Source organism: Mixophyes fleayi, chromosome 10, assembly GCF_038048845.1.
Source record: "Mixophyes fleayi isolate aMixFle1 chromosome 10, aMixFle1.hap1, whole genome shotgun sequence".
NCBI lineage: Eukaryota > Metazoa > Chordata > Amphibia > Anura > Limnodynastidae > Mixophyes > Mixophyes fleayi.
The window spans coordinates 41,933,600-41,954,848 of record NC_134411.1 but is presented as its reverse complement, the minus strand read 5'-3'; the positions used below and the strand labels follow the sequence as shown (position 1 = coordinate 41,954,848).

Here is a 21,249-nt window from a genome sequence, read left to right as displayed (position 1 = left end):
GTTGGTGAGCTTTATACCATTCCATTCAACACTTGGTATTGGGCTTGGTGATGTGAGGCTTGCATGCAGGTGCTCGGACATATAAACCCATTCCATTAAGTTCCAGCCACACAGTTATTGTGCTTACATTAATGCCAGTGGAAGTTCGGAACTCTTCAGCTATGGAATCAGCAGAGCGTTGGCAACTTTTACGCACCATCCGCCTTAGCAGTCGTTGATCCTGCTCCGTGATTTTACGTGGTCTTCCGGTTCGTGCCTGTTGTTCCTAGATGCTTCCACTTTCTAATAATATCACTTACAGTTAACTGTGGAACATCCAGCAGGGATGAAATTTCCTGAACCACCTTAGTGCAAAGGTGACATGCTTGAAGTCACTGAACTCTTCAAAGCGACCCATTTTGTATCACAAATGTTTGCAAATGGAGACTGCATGGCTAGGTGCTTGATTTTATACACCTCTGACAACAGATCTGTTTGAAACACCTCAATTCAATAATTAACAGATGTGGGCAAATACTTTTGTCCATATAGTGTATGTATTGATATGTCTACTTTTTATAATTGCACCCATTATGCCCATTAGTCCCTCTATGTGTATTTAAGTTTCTATGATAATGGCTGACTAGAAATATACTCAGTACACCTATGTCTGTACACACAGACCATGTTAACTGGTTTTGCCTTTATTTCAGGCTTATCTATCTAGTAAGTTCACAAAATAAACCAGAAAGTTGTTTACAAGATTTTTAATTTGTACACATTAGCCACATTTTTTGAAACTGGATGTAAGAAAAAGAAAACAAAATCCTCACAATGCTAAACATTTTAATTTACCTATTAAAATATTTTGAACTTCTGAAGTAATTATTATTATTTTAATTTTTTATCTGGCTACAGGCTTCAAACATAACTTTTTCATACATGTGAAACAAGTCCAGACAATTTTTCTCCTGTTTTTGGAAATTTTTCTTCCCAACATTTCCCTGAAAAGTTTAAAATATTTGTTTAGCTTTTCCATCTTCTCGGCCACGTTTTCCAAAAACGGAAGTTATAGAAATAATGGTGCTTGTGCCCTCCTTCTCTCCTTCCGAGCGTGACAAAAATGACGATGGTATCTATATGATGAAAGGGAAATTAATACCATTATGCCTCAGTCATTAAGGAGAGCAAAGCTTAAAAAAGGGGTAAGGAGTAAAAGAGGAGTAAAACCATGTTGCATTGGAGGGGGAGATAAACTTAAAATGTGGGGACTGATTTATAGTTGGGGTAGGGCATGTCTTAGATCAACTTTACAGCACTCATCTATCATTTTCCTCTCCCTTTGACTCATTGGCTTGGCTATTTAAACCTCCTCCAATTGCAACGCTTCTTCTTATCCATCCCCCTCCACTCCTACATCACTTCTTTCTTTCATCTGCTCATACGCCAATTTATCGTATTCCAACAGGCAGAAGAGAAGCTTGGCTTTGGAGGACATGGTCAGCGTGAGCCTTCCCCATTATCCAGACAGAGGCAAATGTAGAGTGGGTCAAAGTAAAGATCCAGAACATGAGGACTGTGTTCAAAAAGGAACAAAATCAGGGGCAGGGGCTGATAATGTGTATGTACCTAGGTTTTGGTACTTTGACCTCCTATGCTTCACGGCTGACCAGGAAATAGCCAGACAATCTACCAGCAAAATGACAAAGATGGTGAGTAGTTCCTCATCTGACATTCTGGAATTATATGCTTTATAAGGCAAAGAGGGGTCAACTCTCCCAAAACACTATATTATACACACAGGAGCAAGGGCATTTCTAGCTGGCCCACTCGCTTACATTCCAACCACTACCACTCCACAAGCAACATCCCGTCATGGGAAACCAAACAAGTACCCCTCCTGCCTACAGGACTTCAACAACTATTGGGAAGCACAAGTATGCTACAGTACACAGTCCATCATCATTGGAAAACATTGAACATTTCCATTATGAAAACAGTTGTGACAACTGTGATGTTTATTTTATTTTTTTACTAAACTTTTATTTTTAAGTTTTTAAATGGTTTATGTGTGCCCTATTTTCACTTAAATATTTGTTTTGCTTTCCCATCTTCAGCCCATCTCTGGTTTGCACACTACAGATGGGCCTCATACTCCTCCTGCCTTTTGGCCTAAAACAGCGCTTTTACTGTATGCTGGCATACAGTAGAAGTACATGTTTACCCTCAATTCAAGTAAATATTCATTTCACTTTGCCATCTTTCCAGCTACACATGGGAAAATGTGGCCCATATCCTTCCAGCCTGTAGGTCACCAAGCAGCACTTCTACTGTATGCTGGCATACAGTGGAAGCACTTACTACTTGTAAAATATATATATTTTGTGTGTGTTGTTTTTAATGTTAATATGTGTTTCTATTTTAATTAAAAAAAGTTTGTTTAAAATCATTTCTTTCACCACCCTTCATATATTGTCTATGCAGAACTTGCACGATAGCATCACAGGTCTCAGGTATGAGCAAACCCAGAGCTTGTGGTGAAACTGCTGTGCTGTATTTGACATCAGTCAGTGTCCTTCCTGTGACCAAAAATCGTAGGGTAGCAACCAGTCTCTGCTCTGCAGATATGGGTCTCCTTAAATGGGTGTCCTCCTTCTGGATGAATGTGGAGACTAGCTGGAGCAGCTCCTGGAATGTGGGATTATTGATCCACAGGAAATTCCTGAATTCATCCGAATTGTTTTTCTGGATCTCCTGTAGCAGGTGCATATGTGAAAAAGAGTCTCTCCTAACAAGTCCGTTTCTTTCCCTACAGGTCTGTGTTTGCAGTGTTCTAGTCATAGCAAGAAGCAACAAACCACAAACTTTTTTTGATATATTGTGGCCATATTAAAATAAATTGTAGTAATTGTGCAGTTGCGAACGGAGTTGACGAACGTACACTATACACAAAGCTGTACAATAGAATGAATGGTGAGGATGTATTTCCGGTCCCTGAATCTTTGTTTGTGGGTGTTGTGTACGCTGAGGTTAAGCCTTTTTATTTAATTTTTTATATCATATTGCTGCTGGGAGGCCATATATCTGTACAGTATGTACCGAGTAATGATCTTTTGAGATGATGGTTATGACAGACAAGAATCACAACTCGAACGCTAAATCATGTAAAAATCATTTAAAATGTGTATAGTGTGTATGCATGAATCGGCGTGACTTCAGCGGTTGGTAAAATCGCTAAGGATATTGCATTGTTATAAATTTTCTCTAGCGTGTACCTAGCCTAAGATACTGTATTTCTTATCACAAAACCTATTCTTCTTTCGACTTCAAGATGCTTTACTATGCTTCAAAACAATAGATAATTGTATTTTCACGAATTAGCTAAAACCGTTTCAATTTCTTGGTTGCCTAATCCAGGTTAACTGCAGGAATAGCGCAATTGATATCAACAGATGAGAATAAAAAGTTGTATATGGTTCTTGTGCAGAAACAGACCTGCACAGTGGACCTGCACACAGAGCAATTCTAAGTCAGAAAACCAGAGAAAAAACATTGTAATACTGATTATATACCACTTAAATAATGTACACAACAAAAACATTTTTCTAATGATAGTGTCCCTTTAACTGTCCCCCTACCCTTCCCAAATAAGAAAGGAGCTAAAACTGTACGAAATTACTAGTGTGTAGAGGCTAAAGAACGTGTCTGTGCCTTGGTAACAAATAGTTTCTTTTCCTGTGCTCCTCATTTATTAAATATCACCAATTCATATGTTCAGTAAGTGTAACTATAGTTGACTTCATAATCCAATTAGACAATGAAGAATATCTTTGCATTCTTGAAAACTCTTTCCTTAGTATCCTGTGTATATCAGATTACATTTTTGCCTGAAGTAGTGTAAAATGTCATAGTGATTTAATATGGAAGATACATGAAAACAATTGGACTTTTAATTTTCTTGAAATCAATGTAAACAAATTTAGATACGACAGAAGCAATAGATCCACTTGTTATGACTAGCACTGGTTTAAAACATTACTACAACAAAAGAACATTACAACATTAAGGGCTCATTCATACTAAAAGCTGGGAAAAGAGAGTAAAAATACATGTGCTCTTTGGACGTGTTTTAGTGATGTGCTTTTTAAGTGTCTTCCGTGCGCATAATTTGCTCCATGCTTTTACTAATACAATCTATTGTACTAGTAACATGCGTTAACACATTAAAAACGGTTGAGGCATTCTAAAATTTGAAATGTAGAATTAACATTTTAGAACACAATATGGAAATAATTCTTTATACTCTTATTTGACCTATATAATGCACTTGGATGCGTTTATTTACGTGTGAAAAGTGCACAAAAGCAGGAAAGTGTGAATGAGCCCAAACAATTTCAACAATTCCAAGGAAGTATACACTGGTCAGCCACAACATGAAAGCTACTGACAAGTGAAGTGAATAATATTGATTAACTCATTACATCAGCACCTGTCAAGGGGAGGGATATATTAGTCAGCAAGTGAACAGTCAGTTCTTGAAGTTGATGTGTTGGAAGCAGGAAAAATGGGAAAGCGTCAGTATCTGAGCGACTTTAAGAAGGGCCAAATTGTGATTATAACTAGGACTTTTTCGGGCTGCACCCACTTTATGGAATTCACTCCCTCGCACCACAAGACTTTCCACTAGTCTTCAAACCTTCAAGCATTCTCTGAAAGCCCCTCTTCAGACAAGCTTATAATATTCCTCCACCACCATCTTAATCTCCCTAGGTTACCCTATTACCACCCTCTACACAGGTAACACAGGACAACAACACTCTGACCAACATAGTTGTGTGACTGAGCATACAGCCCACTAAATACTTTGTAACCTTTAAATTCTAGCTTGACAAATATTCAATATGATGCAGCACTTACCCTTGTGTATCAAACCATTGTCCCATAGATTGTAAGCTTGCGAGCAGGATCCTCTTACCTCTCTGTATGTATGTATTACCCGGTATTGTTTTATTACTGTTTGTTCCCAATTGTAAAGCGCTACGGAATCTGCTAGCGCTACATAAATAACTGTTGATGATGATGATTGTGATGGCTAGATGACTGTGTTAGACCATCTCCAAACTGGCAGGTCTTGTGGGGTGTTCCCGGTATGCAGTGTTTAGTACCTACCATAAGTGGTCCAAGGAAGGACAATCAGTTCACCAGCAATAGGGTCATGGATTCCTAAGTCTCAATGATGATCGTGGAGAGCGAAGGGCAGCCCATCTGGTCCAATTCCACAGAAGAGCTACTGTAGCACAAATTGCTGAAAAAGTTAATACTGGTCTGGTTATGATAGAAAGGTGCCAGAACACTCAGTGCGTAACAGCTTGCTGCATAGCTGTAAACCAGTCAGAGAGTCCATGCTGACCCCTGTCCACTGCCGAAAGCTCCTACAATGAGCATGTGAGTGCCAGACCTGGACCATGGAGCAATGGGACAAGGTGGCCTTGTCTGATGAATCATGTTTTCTTTTACATCATGTGGATGGCGGGTGCATGTGTGTCATGTACCCAGGGAAGAGATGGCACCAGGATGCACTATGGGAAGAAGGCAAGCCGGCAGAGGCAATGTGATGCCCTGGTCAATGTTCTGCTTGGAAACCTGGCATTCATGTGGATATAACTTGACACGTACCACCTAACCAAACATTGTTGCAGACCAAATACACCTCTTCATGGCAATGGTATTCTCTAATGGCAGTGACCTCTTTCAGTAGGATAATGCACCCGGCCACACTGCAAAAAGTGTTCAAGAAAAGTTTGAGGAACATGACAAAGTGAGCAAGGTGTTGACTTGACCTCCAAATTCCCCAGATCGTAATCCGATCAAGCTTCTGAGATATGTGCTGGAAAACAAGTCAGAGCCATTGAGGACTCATGCTGTAACTTACAAGACTTAAAGGATCTGCTGCTAATGTCTTGGTGCCAGATACCACAGGACACCTTCAGCGATTTTGTGGAGTCAGTACCTCGACAGGTGAGAGTTGTTTTGGCGGCACCAGGGAAACCTACACTATAATAGTCAGGAGGTTTTTATGTTGTGGTTGATCGGTGTGCCATCTGCAAACACGCATGATCCATATGACTCTGGGTTTCAGTTAAACAACAAGAAGAAAAGCCATAGCTAAGATGTGTGGTAATATTTTATCACAATATTACTTCCAGAATGTTCCCATTAGTATCTACTTCTGCGGGAAGTACCATTCCTACAAATGCAAATTTAATATACAAGGATCTCCTTCTAATCCAAGATTACTTAGATTATGTCAACATTATTCATACTTCTAACATTATCCATAATATGACAGCTAATTGACAAGAGCAAACTCAACATGTAAACTATAATATGTGAACCTATTTTCTTACCCTGTACTGGTTAAATTGGTTGTCCCTTGCATATCTGATTCTGGATGAAATATTGCATCATTAATTAAAGCATATTTTGATCCGCTATCCATCTGTTAAAAACAAAGAAATACAATAAAACAAAGTGTGATAAAATATTTTCTCCCATAATCTGTAATTAATAACTATATCAGTACTAAGAAGGACCAAAAAGATACAGTAATTTTAGCTCAAGTAATCAGATACCGCATTTGAAAAGAGATGGTGAACATAGCAAACTGTTGTAGTATTACAGACAACAAATTGACCACACCAATGTTTTATGGGTTTTGTTTGTTTTTTAAAGAACAATGAATTACCATAACATTGTTATAGTATAGGCTCATGTACTATTGAACTCTTGGCCCCCAATCACCTCCATAGTATTTAAGGCACTTTTAAATCATATTTAGCAAAATGGTGGCAGATTAAGTCTAGTCCATGACTGTTACTCCTGGCTAAATATCAGTGGTCCCAGCATACTTTATCCTTGTGCTTTTCTGTGTCCTGGTTATTCCATACACACCAGTGTCCTGGTTATTCCATCCACGCAAGTAAGTTCTGGGCAATTCACTATCTTGTGTATTCCACAACATTCTTGTTTGATTCTTTCCATCTGTCAGTGATGTCCCATACATGCTCTGACGGCTGCAATCTGCAGGGGGATAGCAGCAGGGTCGCCAGGGGGTAGAGCAAGTACGGCTGTGAGGGGCCCGGACAGACATCTCCATATGTCCGGGCACCCGGGACTGCCCTGACTCCCTAACTCTCCTCCCTGATGACGTCCTCTTTGGCAGTATGAAACACTTGGGTCCCCCGGCAAAAGCAGACAGTGGAACGCACCGGCGACTGTGGTTCGACAGAAAACAGGAAGTTCTGCTTTTGGAATGCATTTGCGTTCCAAGCACCAGAACTGGAATACGCTCGGCTGCAGCTCAATATTGAAACATCGCTGATCACCACTGAAGCCTAAGGTTAAGCCTTACCTACTTTTGAACTCTTTCCTCTCCTTTTTTTCATATTTTCTCCAGCCTAATTCATCACCATATTTACTCAGCTTCTCTACCTTATATTTATTTTAATTCTCTTCATAATTTAAACAAATTCTATTTAGCTTATTATATTTAATTTTACATGTATATTGATTTTTATTTCTATTTTACTTTATTATCAGTTTTATTTAAAAAAAATATCATTTGGTAAATCTATTTTTATTTATATTTATTTTTCTTAATAATATTTACATTTTTAAAAATACTGTAATAAGGAGGGGCATGTACTGCAAAGAGGGAGGTGGTGGGTGGGACCCTGCCAGATTAATTAGTCCTGGGCCCCACAGCTTCTGATGGCAGCCCTGGGGGGCACTACTGTGTGGCTTGATATGAACTGGGGGGGTACTATGTATGGCATGATATGCATTGGGGGTGCTATGTGTGGCATGATGTGATTTAGGGGCACTACTGTGTGGCATATGAATTGGGGACACTACTGTGTGGCAGTAGTGTCCCCAATTTGCAGTGTCCCCCCAGTTTGCCACTCTAGCTATACAAATCTCAAATGTATGAAGCTGCGATTAAACAAACTCTCATGAGTTTGCTTTAAAAATTGCCAGATACAACATGCTGCTTCCTATCTGTGTGATTAGTAAACACATCACTATTACACTGCCCTGCATATACAGCCGGAGGTGCGGGGGCTGTCAAATTTTTAAAAATAGATAAAAGTTTTTAAAAACAAAAATGCGTGAAATCCCCCACCTGGGCACTATTAACCCTAGTGCTGCCAGCCTACTGCTGGTTACGTGAAAATCGGGGAATAATTTGCGCGGGGTAACATAACCAGCACTAGACAAACCAGACTGGGGTGGGTGGCACTATAGCAGGGGCCACCTACCACAATGGCAAACCAACCCCAGGCTGTTCCCTAGGGAGTGGGGCCCCCCCTCTAGGAATAATCAGCCCAGTGCTTAAAGCACTAGGGCTCTTGGGCTTATTTGGACATGGTTTTCAAGCATTTTTGGATTAAAAGCTCTCTAATGAGCAGGGTCCTGCATACACTTTGTTTTTATGTCTGCATTTATTTTGTCTACTTTGTATGTCCCTGTTTTATTTATGTACTGGTTTCCCTAATGTACAGCGCAGTGGAGCACTGTGGTGCCTTATATATCTACGATAATAATAATACCAGTTGTTCACCTAGCACATTTCAGATTTTGAAATCACCACCATAAAAGGGGTCTGTGACTGCATTTGTGAGTTTACAGATGCTCAGAAAAGTGCGTACAGTAGAATTAGTAAAACCTCACAAGTCAAACCTTAGGGCAATCCTATTAATTTTCTGATAAATTCATTTATTCATAAGAGTGAGGGGATATCAGGACTTTTTACAAGTCCTTCTGTGGTGACAAAAATGCTGTGTGACACCGCCTTCCCCTGTAAAACAAGAATGCTAACTGAATGTGTCTTCCTCAGCTCCACCCACTCATTTAAATAAATTAATCCCAAAAAAATTAAATCTAATTTTCCCACTGAAGTGCAAAACTAGGCACACTTATGTGCCTAATCTGTTCTTAGCAGGGAAGACCCACTATCTACCAAATGCTCCAGTGGGATTGCTCTAAATTTTGCACTGACACTGATCACATATTTGCTGGCAAAATTCAGGTGCTTAACTATAAAACAGGTGCACTTGCACAAAAGTAGGTTGTGATATCACAAAATACCATGCACTTTTGTAAACTAACCTAATTATGTGTTTTACATAGTTTTTACACAATTGTATGTTATTATTTACATCATAGTTGCCAACCTTTCCAGGCTGGCCTCCAGGAGATTCGAGGGGGTGTGAGGCGACGGTGCATGGCGTCATTTTGACCCCACCCCCATGACGTAATGACCCAGACGCATTTTACTATGGCGATGGGCCAAAATGATGCAATTCCCAGAGAATCGCATCATGGAGGCTCAAAATCTGCACAATTCACTAGGAAGTGGGTCTGCCCACTTCACTAGGAAGTGGGCAGATATAAGAGACTTGCCATCTCTCCTGGGAGTCCAGGAGACTTACCCAGAATTCAGGAGTTTCCCGGACATTCCGGGAGAGTTGGCAAGTATGATTTACATATGTGCCTATGTTTTTTTATAACATAATTATTATGACATAAGAATATGTAAAATATAATGTAAAATATATCTTTTGTGGAAAGAGCCCGCTACTGCAGAAGCACACGCGAACAACTTCTTCCTTTTTATGTAGTTTTCATGTCAGGATGGTAAATGTTTTGACACCGTACAGATTTCACAGCAATACTTGGAGACCCTAAACGCTAGCTATACATAGACCAGCTCTCTCAGGACCAGCCAGCTTACCCAGCATTGGTCTCAGTGCACAAATGATACAAACAAGCTTTTATACCTGATACTCCTCCCCCCAGCCTTAGCTTGATGGACAGGTGACACACCCACCTTCCCTTTAAAAGGAAACGCCCATTCACTGGCTCTGTTTGCACTAAACAGACACACCCTGTCTGTTTGCTGAGAGGAAGGATTTCTCTATCATGTAAGTTAACCAATTGTTTGTTACACATAGGTCTTTACATTCAATCTAGGTGCATTGCTGCACAAATGTTTTACTTTACTTCCCTGCTTTCTCTGCATATTGCCAGCTAAATGCCTCGCTTTGTTACACTTTATATAAATAAATAACTTTTATTTGGAGAGTAGCAATGTCAAAACCATAAAATATAGCTTGTATTTTGAGCGCAGTGATGTCAGAACCATAAAATATTATTTATGTTTGGAGAGCAGTGATGTCATATGTGTCACATGACTCATTTTGAAAGTGTTCTGTTATGGAATTAATACAAGTCATTAAAGGTAAAATACATCTGGATACAAGCTATTTATTTTGTTTCATGCAAGAACTCTCATAGGCTGTCAGTCATACTTGCCAACTTTTCCTCGTTGGCTTCAGGGAGATCCCGGGGGAGGTGTGTGTGTGGGGGCAGGGCTTGATGAATCATCATTTTGGCCCCACTTGTCTATTGCAGGGACGAGAACTGGGAGGTTGCCCTGCTCACCCGGGCAGTCTCCCAGAAATGCGGGAGTCTCCCAGACAGTAGAGTACAGGAAAGTAGGCAACTATGCATTAAAGAAAAGCAGCTAATGAATCTCGAGAGACTGAAGTGTCTTTTACATTTTTGTCTCTATTACTGAAGTCATGTTGTCTTACCTGTCAGTCTTTGATTAAATCTTGGTCTCCATGAAAATGGCCACCTCCATAGGCATCAATACGTGGACATAGGACACAATTTCTGAGCTGTGTCATCATGCCACAGATGGTGAAGCCAACCACGTCTTGTACTGGCTCAGCATCAGGGAGAATGCCAGACTCTTCAGAGAGTGAGGGAGATCACCCCTATTTCAGGGAGTCTCCCTGACATTCAGGGAGAGTTGGCAAGTATGCTGTCAGTGCATGCTGGTTTTTGTAGTGCCACAAGTTCTTGCACTATATTTGGACAGTATTTGGCAACAGCCAGGGGTAAAAGGAGAGACCCAGTGCTACACAGCTTTGGACCAGTAGTCACTAGGTGCAGGGGCCTAATTATTTTTTCGCTTTCATCCCAGGAGTATAAGGCCCGATGCTGAGCTTTTAGAGAATTTATTTTTCTCTTAGTATAATTAGCACAAAGGAGTATCTAATAGGCAACCCTCCGGGGTGGTTGACCATGCCCCCAACGTGATGTGACCACGTCCCATCGAGACGTAGCCACACATCCCATCCTGCTGCAGGGGACATGCATGTTGGGAAGTATATGTATATAAAACTACATTGGCCAATTATTTCTCTTTTAAATTGCGTCCTCCTATTGTGGCCATGCTCCTAGTTAGATTATGAAATTAACTACAGATTATTCTTTATATTATGTTGATATTGTAATAGCTATCCACATTTCTGACAACAACATCATCGGCTATTTATTTAGTACTACTAATTCTACAGTGCTGTACAGAGAACTCACTCACATCAGTACCTGCCCCATTGGAGCTTACAGTCTAAATTCCCTAACACACACGTCAATTTTATAGCAGCCAATTAACCTACTAGTATGTTTTTGGAATGTGGGAGGAAACCAGAGCACCCGGAGGAAACCCATGCAAACACGGGGAGAACATACAAACTCCACACAGATAAGTCCATGGTCAGGAATCAAACTCATGACCCCAGTGTTATGAAGCAGAAGTGCTAAGCACTGAGCCACCGTGCTGCCCATACACAATGGCACAGGCTTGGATAGATTAAAAATTAACAAACTTGGGGGGGGGCGTGGCCTGGCAGCCATCAGGAGAAGTCGCATAGTCTGTGAGCTCCTCAAAAACCGCTGGAAAAGCGTCCTCTATCCCACCCCTTTCCCGGAGATAGCCCCACAGAACCCGTTCAGCATCTCTGTGGACCCGCGGAGACCAGGTCTCGGAACTATCGGTGGCCCTAGGGGAAACGAGCACGAACCCCTCTGCCCGGCAGCCGATACTGAAATCCGGACCGAGCGCCCTCCTGTTCGCCACACTCCCACCCCTCTCACCTTTTACCCGAGCGGGTTTGGGGAACGTCCGGTCCGACTGGAGACCCCCCCCGCTGAGCCGGCCTCGAAGAGGGAAAAATATTGACCCCCGTACCGGAAGTGGCAGCCGCCATCATCCCCTTCTCTTCCGCCGTGTTACCACTCGCAGTGCCTGCTGGGAAGTCTGGAGGTCTCGGAAGTCACAACCTCTCCAGCAACGAGGTAATCTCCGGGCTCACAAGGAGACGTTACCCTCTGCACTCCCCACACCTCAGACGCGGAGTGGCTGTATACTTGCCCCTACACACCGTGATCCGCCTGTCGCATACTGAACTCGCAGCCCACACCAAGTAAGATTCAAGTTTGCCCCACTGAAACATCCCTTCTCTCCATCACTGGATTCGGGTGGACAGCGCAGGTCTGGTTGGGGCCCCTCTGACATTCTTCAGAACTGAAGAAACAACGGCTCCTTGTGCAGGTTGAGGGGAACCCATTGTTGTAATCTCCTACAGCAACTCCATAAGTTGTGCTAATTTCGCCTTGGGCTCACTCAAAGCTGCGCACCACTAGAGAGAAGATTCCCCCCCCCCAAAATAGCAGAGGCCAGCAATACGGTCCCGCACTAATTACAAATATACCGTATCTTACCTATTGTAAGGACAGTTCCCGGAGGATATCCCGAGGTGATCCTCTCTTTCCTACCATTCTAACAGCTTAAAGCAGCTAATGTCCACCTAAACCAAATGGACTTGTCCCCCACCTGTCTGTTATACTCTCATTATTGAGACGAACGGTCTACCAGAGCTAAAATCTCCAACATGAACAGATCTGCAGGTAGAGGCCGCCGGGGCACGGCCGGCGAAATCACGCAGCATTTTTCTCGTCAAGACAAACCAGGCTCATCCTCTTCTTCTCCCTCTTCCCCTCAAGAACCCCACAACGGTGGAGAGTCATCAGGCACGTCAAATCCATCCACTAAGGCCGACTTTGCTGAACTGAGAAACTTAATTGTTGAACGTACCAACGCCTTCTCGGTAGATTTGCAAAAAGCAACAGGGGACCTCAAAACGGAAATGGTCATAATTGCTAAAAGAACTTCAGCGCTAGAAAACAAGATGGAGTCCTTACTCAAATTCCAGAACGACGCTTCACAGGACTTGGACTTCCTACTGAAAGAAAACGATTTCTTCAGAGACAAACTGGAAGATATGGAAAACAGGGATCGTCGCAACAACCTACGACTGCGCAACGTCCCTGAAAAAATCGAACCCAAGGACCTTGAAGATTTCGTATGCAAGTTCTTCTCCTCTTTAGACCCCATGCTTTCCAATCAACCAATACAGATAGAACGGGTCCACAGAGCTCTAAGACTACGTCCAAAGGACTCTGACCCCCCCCCCCCCCCCCGTGACCCTACGCCTCCTCTCCTTCAAGACAAAGGACATTATTTCCAAGGCTGTCAGGAACTCTCCCTACATATTCTTTGACGGTAACCGCATTCAAGTGTTTCAAGATCTCGCCCCATCAACTATTGCTAAACGTCGTGACCTTAGGGATGTGACAAGTACCCTCAGGGAGAACGGCTACAAGTATCGTTGGGGATTCCCTTTCCGTCTGATAGTTGAAGTGGAAGGTCATCAAGAAACGATCCGCACACCCAACGAAGGGAAAGACTTGATCCACAAACTTAATCTCTCACGCTCTGACAGATCCTCTGGAGAGGACCTGCAAACTTCATCTAGCCAACAACCTCCCTGATTTAACTCTCTGACTTCCTCACTAGAGAGGATGTTAATACCTAGTCGTATCTCTAAATTCATATAACGTTATGTTCTGCATTGTCTTGCACACTATGTTTTTTCCTTTTTTTCTTTTGCATTGTTTGCATTCGTTCACTCAGGTTTGTTCTTGTTAAAATAACTTTTGCTGTACTGCAGTATTAATCACTTCTAGTTGGCCGTCTCGCCAATAATCTATTATACTTGGATAATTTGCAAGACAGAAGGGGGACACTCCTTTTGCTCCCCTGGCCGCGCACCCACACATATTGGGAATTACACATTTATAGTTCTAAATTTACATTTGGATATACGAAACCTTATTGCACTCCCGCACCTAGTGCCCTAATTTGTAACGTTTTATAGGTTCACTCTACCTATCTTTAGTTTATTTTGCTATTCAGGCACTTCACCTGTGGATTCCTCCTCTGCCTTTGAGGCCTGAGTCCACCTCCCTTACCCTCTCCCACCCTAAAACTTCTTCACCTTTTTCTATCTACTGTTCCTTTCTTCCTGCGCCTTTCTTTCCTGGCGCATACTTTGCCCTCTCTTCTCCTTGGTGTTCCACCTCCCCCCCCAATTGCTGAACATATTGCCCCCAAAACAACCTAGCCCCCCTACAAAACAGCTATGTTTTTCACTACACTCTCTCTCAATGTAAAAGGGCTGAACACTCCGCAAAAACGTTCTATGTGTCACCACACTATGCATAAACTAAAAGGTGATATTATTTTTCTACAGGAGACCCACTTCAAGGCCGGCGGCCATCCCTCCTTGTCCTCCAGAAGACACTCCACGGCTTACTACTCATCTCATACTACTAAGAAAAACGGAGTGGCCATCTTACTCCGCAATTCTGTTCCCTTCGTTAAGTCAGAGATCAAGGACGACCCTGAGGGACGATTTCTGATCTTAACGGGAAGGATTGGGCATTTAGACATCACCCTTGCTAATATCTACGCTCCTAACACAGGTCAGGCGGCTTTTTTTTTTTTTTTACACACTTCTTCACAGAACTACATCGCTCACGCAAGGGTTTGGTCCTCCTGGAGGGGGACTTCAACACAGTTATGTCCCCCTCAATGGACAGATCAACTCCTAGGCGCCCCTCTTCCCTAGCTTCACACACCAAAAACTTGCTCAAGCAAACAACCGAGGCTGGCCTTTTTGACATTTGGTGAGCACTTTATCCCTCTTCCAGGGACTACACATTCTATTCATTTCCCCATCAATCCTATTCCAGAATAGATATGTTCATGAGTTGCACTAACCTTTTCCAACACATAAAGAAAGCCGACATAATCCCCAACACCTGATCTGACCACTCAATACTCTCCCTTTCGGTCGACCTTTTTCAGAACCCCCGGGGCAGAACTTCATGGAGACTAAACTTAAGCTACCGCACTTTAAAGAGCAAATAGCAGAAGCGTTAACAGGTTATTTCGACATCAACAATAACCTAGAAGTTCCGATCCCTACAATTTGGGAAGCTCATAAAGCAGTAATCCGAAAAAACATTATACAGTTCGCTTCCCGTAGGAAGAAAGAACGCAACGAGACATACAACAAGCTATTCTCCCAGCTCAAAATCTTAGAATTACAACACAAGCAATCTAACTCCCGATCTCTTGGGCAGCAGATTCAAAAAATTAGAGGGGAAATTCAGGCTATATTGGCAGAGAAGACTGAGCGTCAACTCCGCTGGCTCAACCAATTCTTCTACGAGAAGAGAGATAAGGCCGACACACTTTTGGCCAAAAGAATTAGAGCTAAAAGGGCATCCCAAACAATCACTTCCATTAGAAACAAGAAGGGAAACATATCTTATGACCCCAGGGTCATTAACGGCACCTTCCATGAATACTATGAAAACCTCTATAACCTGCACAAAGTTCAACACACCCCAGAAGCCTCTCCCCAGGCCATCAAATCATACCTAGACAAATGCTCACTGCCCACCCTGTCCCCTCATCAGATCACATCTTTAAACCAGGAAATTACTGGGGAGGAAGTTACCTTGGCCCTGAAATCACAAAAAAATTCCAAAGCCCCCGGCGGCTTCATGATGTTCTATTATAAAACATTTTCTAAAGAATTTGTCCCCCAACTGACCAAGTTATTTAACAACATACTACATGACGGTAAATTCCACGAAGAGTCCACCCGCTCTACCATAGTGGTCATCCCCAAACCAAACAAAGACATTTCCTGTTGCTCTAGTTATCGCCCCATCTCATTAATTAACGCAGATGTAAAACTATTCGCTAAAGTTTTGGCAAACAGATTAAACAACTACATGTCGACCCTGGTATTCCCGGACCAAGTAGGTTTCATCCCCTCTAGACAAGCCCTAGACAACACTAGGCGCACCATAGATATTATGACCTATGTCAATCAGCACAAAATTCCCACAGTGGTCCTAGCCCTTGACGCCGAAAAGGCACTTGACAGGCTTTCCTGGCCCTTCATGTTCAACACCCTTAAACAATTTGGTCTGAGGGGGGAATTCATGTCGGCCATCCAAGCCCTATACCACCGTCCGTCCTCGTCAGTCTTGACGAATGGATTATTGTCCCCCACCTTCTCCCTGGGTAATGGCACAAGACAAGTATGCCCTTTGTCACCCCTACTGTACGCACTATGTATCGAACCCTTAGCTGCCGCCATAAGACGAAACCCAGACATCTCTGGGATTCAAATCGGCCCCCAACACTTCAAAATCTCACTATTTGCTGACGATGTCCTTCTGACACTTTCCAACCCCCTAATTTCGCTCCCAAATTTACTCGAGGAACTAAAGATATATACGGTTCCCTGTCAGAATATAAAATAAACAATTCCAAATCTGAGGCTCTTTCGCTTCAAACGTCTGACACGGTAAAACGTTTTCTAGAGTCGTCATTTAACTTCCAATGGCGTCCTAAAGTGGTTCGCTATCTCGGGGTCCAGATAACCAAGGAATACAGTCAACTGTTTAACGCTAATTATACCCCCCTTCTAAACTCCATTAAAGGCGACCTCATAAGATGGGACCCGCTGTTCATCTAATGGTTTGGCAGAATAAATGTAATAAAAATGAACGTCTTACCCCGAATTCTGTATCTGTTCCAGACATTACCTATACCAGTCCCAGGGGCATATTAAGCGAATCTCCAGCTATTGTGTAGCAGATTTATTTGGCAGGGGAATAAATCGAGACTCAAAAGATCCTGTCTAGCCAAACACTCACAATCGGGAGGATGCGGATTACCGCTTTTTGATCAATATTACCACGCGGTCAACCTAAGCCATACAGTCTCTTGGCAGACGCCCCTGGGGCTCAAGAGATGGGTCGACCTCGAAAATGCACTCACATCAGAACACAATCTCAGCTTCCTCCCCTGGCTTCCCCGCAGTCAGAGACCGGCCTCGACTTATTCTCACCTCACCTTACAGTTTACACTTGATCTATGGGATAAACTACACAGGAGATGGAAACTCACCTCATTTCCCTCCCCTCTCACGCCACTCTGGCACAACCCAGATTTCCCCCCCAGGAATACCAAATCCTATGCTGCACCCTGGCAAAAAGCGGGGATTACTCAATTCACCCATATTTTAGGGACATATGCCCCCCAATCCTTCTCGGATCTCAGAGAAAATTCTAAACTCCCGTCGTCCTTGTTTTTTGCTTACATTCAAATAAGAAGCTTTATACAGTCAAACTGCAGATCTTCCAAACTACGTAGCCCCACGCCCTTTGAGAGATGCTGTACTAACCGAGTTGGAGCTCAGGGACTGATTTCCCTGATATATCATGTATATCTAATACCAGAAAGCAGTCCCATCGAATTGTTCGAGACCGCTTGGGAACGGGACATTGGCAAAACTCTGGACCAGGAGGGATGGTTCCGGCTCAGAACCAGGATCTCCAAGGTATCCATTAACACGTCGATCAAAGAAAACACATTTAAGGTCTACACAAGATGGTACCTGGTACCCACGAGACTTCACAAGATTTACCCAGGTACGTCAGACTTATGCTGGAGATCATGTGGCGAGGTGGGATCTTTTTATCACATTTGGTGGACTTGCCCTTTTATATCCAATTTGTGGGCGCAGGTTTCCGACTTTATCTCTAAAATTCTGAAGGTCGGGGTTTCCCCGGACCCATTGGTTATGCTACTATGCTCTCGAGACAAATCACTTAATAAGTTCAGCAATAAGCTGGCACAAAGTGTATGTGCCGCAACACGCCTCCAAATAGCTAAGAACTGGAAGTCATCTTGCCTTACGAACCTTCATAGCATAACCTCCCAAGTATGGTATATAGCCTCAATGGAATACATTACAAGCCTTCTACATGATAAAGTCAACAATTTTCACAAAACTTGGGATCCATGGTACTCCTTTCACCAGTCCCCTATGCCTGCCATCCAGTAACTTGTTCCTCCTCCTCATTTCGTCCTTTTAACCCCCTGTATCATCGCCCCCTCTAGATTTGATCTTTCTCTGTTACTAAGTTATCCCCAGTTCACCGTGAAGGTGGACACCAACTCTTTCCTCATCCTATCCACTAGCATCTCTTTTGAGACACATTGCCCCCTGAAGGTGGGTTGCGCGGGCCGCCCCCTCCTTGGGGATTCCATTGAACCTTTCTTCTTTCTCTTCTCTCTCCCTCCTCTTCTTCATTCCTTCTCTCTCTCTTTCTCCTCCTCTCTCCCCCTCCTATATCTTAACCAAAAAATAAAACAACAACAAAAAGAGATTCTAGGGAATTAAGGGAAGAAAAGTGTGCAATTAAGAACGCAACTAAGGATAAACTTGCCTGTACTCTCAGACTCTGTTCTATATTGTATATTCTTGGAATTTTTTCCTTTTTCCCATTCCATCCTTCCCTGTTTCACAATTATTTTGCAATATTTGTATTGTCAAAAATAAAGAGTTAAAAAAAAATAAAAAATTAACAAACATAAATAAGCAAACAAGTCTGCTATGGCTGTATGATATTATAAGAAAAACTGCAATTTATGATAGAACTTGATCTGGAACTTTTAACAGTTGACATTTGTGTATGAAATAGTAATCGTAGTGTGTGTCATGTTATTGGGGTATACTTATTTTACTAGTAAATCATGGATTTTCATTTGAAATCTAAAGAGACCTTCTGCAGATAGACTGGAATATGTTATCAGACCAGTAAACTACACAAATCATAAGGAAAAATCTATTAAAAATATTAGACCTTTGTGTATAACATCATGCAAAATCCCTGATCTAGTAAAAAATGAACAGTACTTGTTGGTAGATTTTTACTGAATACCTAGTAACAAACGAGCACACACTTTTGCAAACTAGCACCTTATCTGTGATAACATTAGGTAAGAGCATAGGTTAACTCTTATACTCTGTCCTACTTTTAACATAGCATTAGAAGCATGTTCTCAAAGCTTCCATGCAGCATACAGTTATATGTACTTAATGAGTACTATCATAGAACACCATTAACACTTCTGAACACTACAAGCAATATCGAAATTGATGCAAAGTGTAGTGAATGCTTGTTAGAAAGTGTGATTTTATAGGTCCTTTCACTTACACTATTAATTGGACTATCCTTGTTAACATGCATTCTAAAGTCTTGTCGAAGTCAGTAAATTGGATAAAGTAATTTCAATTAAAGTCTAGCAAACTTGGTTGTCTTTGTCTGAAAAGAGGCGTACGGTACGCAAAGGCGTACAAGGGCACGCTACGGCGTGAAAGGGCGTGCGCATCCACTACACGTGGCAGCAACAGTAATCGGTCTTTTACCACACATTCGCACAAACACGCATACTTATAAAATAGTACACATTAATGGTAGTTGCAACACAGTGTCAGTTATGTCGAAATATAGTTGTATTTATATGTTATATCAGAGTTACATGCACATTAGTGAAATACACGGAATGGGTTGAAGGAATAACATCATGAGTGGTATCATACTGAACCTTGTTACATATCCTACTGTTTGGTTCAGTCTGCGAGGGAGTCGCAGAGTGCATACACAATTTATGAATGATAGGGAATTATGAACTACTTAAGACTAAGGAATCTTGGCGGGAAGAGCAGAGCATACCCCCTGCTGAGATGACCCCCTCCTTTGGATTCCTTTGTATGAACTGGCCAATGATGACGACCCCTTGGACATTCCTGAGACCTGGACCAATAGATGCAAGCTATTCCATCTTCATTGTATTACTGTATGCGATTGTGTATATAAGCAGCAGCTTGTGATCCAGAGTGCAGACTTCTTGTCCCCAGACTTCAGGATTGAATGACTGCACTGGATCCACAGCGCCTGCGATAAGTAACGGTTGTATTTACTATTACTTCGCTTGAGCATATTATTCTACTTATTTGCGAATAAATCTTTGTGCTTTGGAAACACAAATCGAGGTTCGACAATCGTTATTGGTTAGCGACGATACGTACATAACAATTTGGGGGCTCGTGAGCTTTGGAGGTTTCGTTGCCGATGATACGCAAGACCAACGGATTTCGGTTCCTCAACAAAGGGTGGAGACGCGTCATAAACGGGTAAGAACGCATTGTGTTCAAAACCTGAATTTTACTCTGTGTTGCGAAACCGAATGTCCGTTTTCCATTATCTAGGGCACGCTAACTAGAACCTAGGGACAAAAGAGAAAACTGTTTCTTTTTTCTGTCATTGTGCGTTTTAACTGTATTGCATTGTTTATCGTATGTGTACTTCCTGCTGTGCGTACGCGAACTTCCGGTAAACTTGCCACGTGGTTAAACAATCGTTTTGATAGTTATTATACATGCATAGTATATTTACTTGTGAAAACCTCTGAGACATTATTACTATTGTTGGGAACTTTTGATTTTCTGCGCAGAAAAGGTGTATAGTGTGTGATGTTGTAACGTAGATACACTGTTTTATTGTGGATTGTGCTCAGTTGCTGTCTGACGAGGCGGATTGCCCAACTGAAGGACGGTATAAAGGGCAGGTATACCGAATGCGAAAACGTGTTTTTTTTCGCAAAGCGCTACCAATAGATCGCAAGGTTTGCTAATAATTAGTATTGGTAGGCAGTGCGATCCGATCGCACCGTTAGTGCGAATTGGTGAAGCAGCTAGGAGGAATTATACTGGAAAGGCAGGTTGATTGTATCGACTTTGCGCTCCCAGCGATAATAAACTCAGCAGATTTTTGTGGTTAAGCCAGGGTATCTAGGAGCTGATAGCCCTTGGGGACCACAGTGATATTTCTGTATTAGGGATCCTCGCCTGGTGCGAGAAAAGCGAGTGAACGCGGCTAAAGGAAATACGTTCACCGAGCATTATAGATCTCTAGCGGTGAGTATAGCAACAGAGTTGAAATCATTAGGTGGAAAGAACAGAGCACTGCGGTGTGTCTGTATTTCACATTTGGCCGGAAGGAACAGAGCATTGCGGTGTGTCTGTGTTCCGGGTAGAAGGTATATTGTTCAACATGGGTGCTAAGCATACGCTAGAGATGGTC

General features: G+C 42.3%; 1 protein-coding gene across 1 annotated transcript in view; it reads right to left on the bottom strand.

The window, feature by feature from the left end:
- The window catches only part of LOC142104108 (protein lin-54 homolog), a 67,191-nt gene that overhangs the window by 33,994 nt on the left and 11,948 nt on the right, over positions 1-21,249 (bottom strand). The window contains exon 3 of the mRNA XM_075188597.1: positions 6,387-6,478. Coding sequence (XP_075044698.1) covers positions 6,387-6,478 — 92 coding nt within the window. The remainder of the gene's footprint in view (positions 1-6,386; positions 6,479-21,249) is intronic.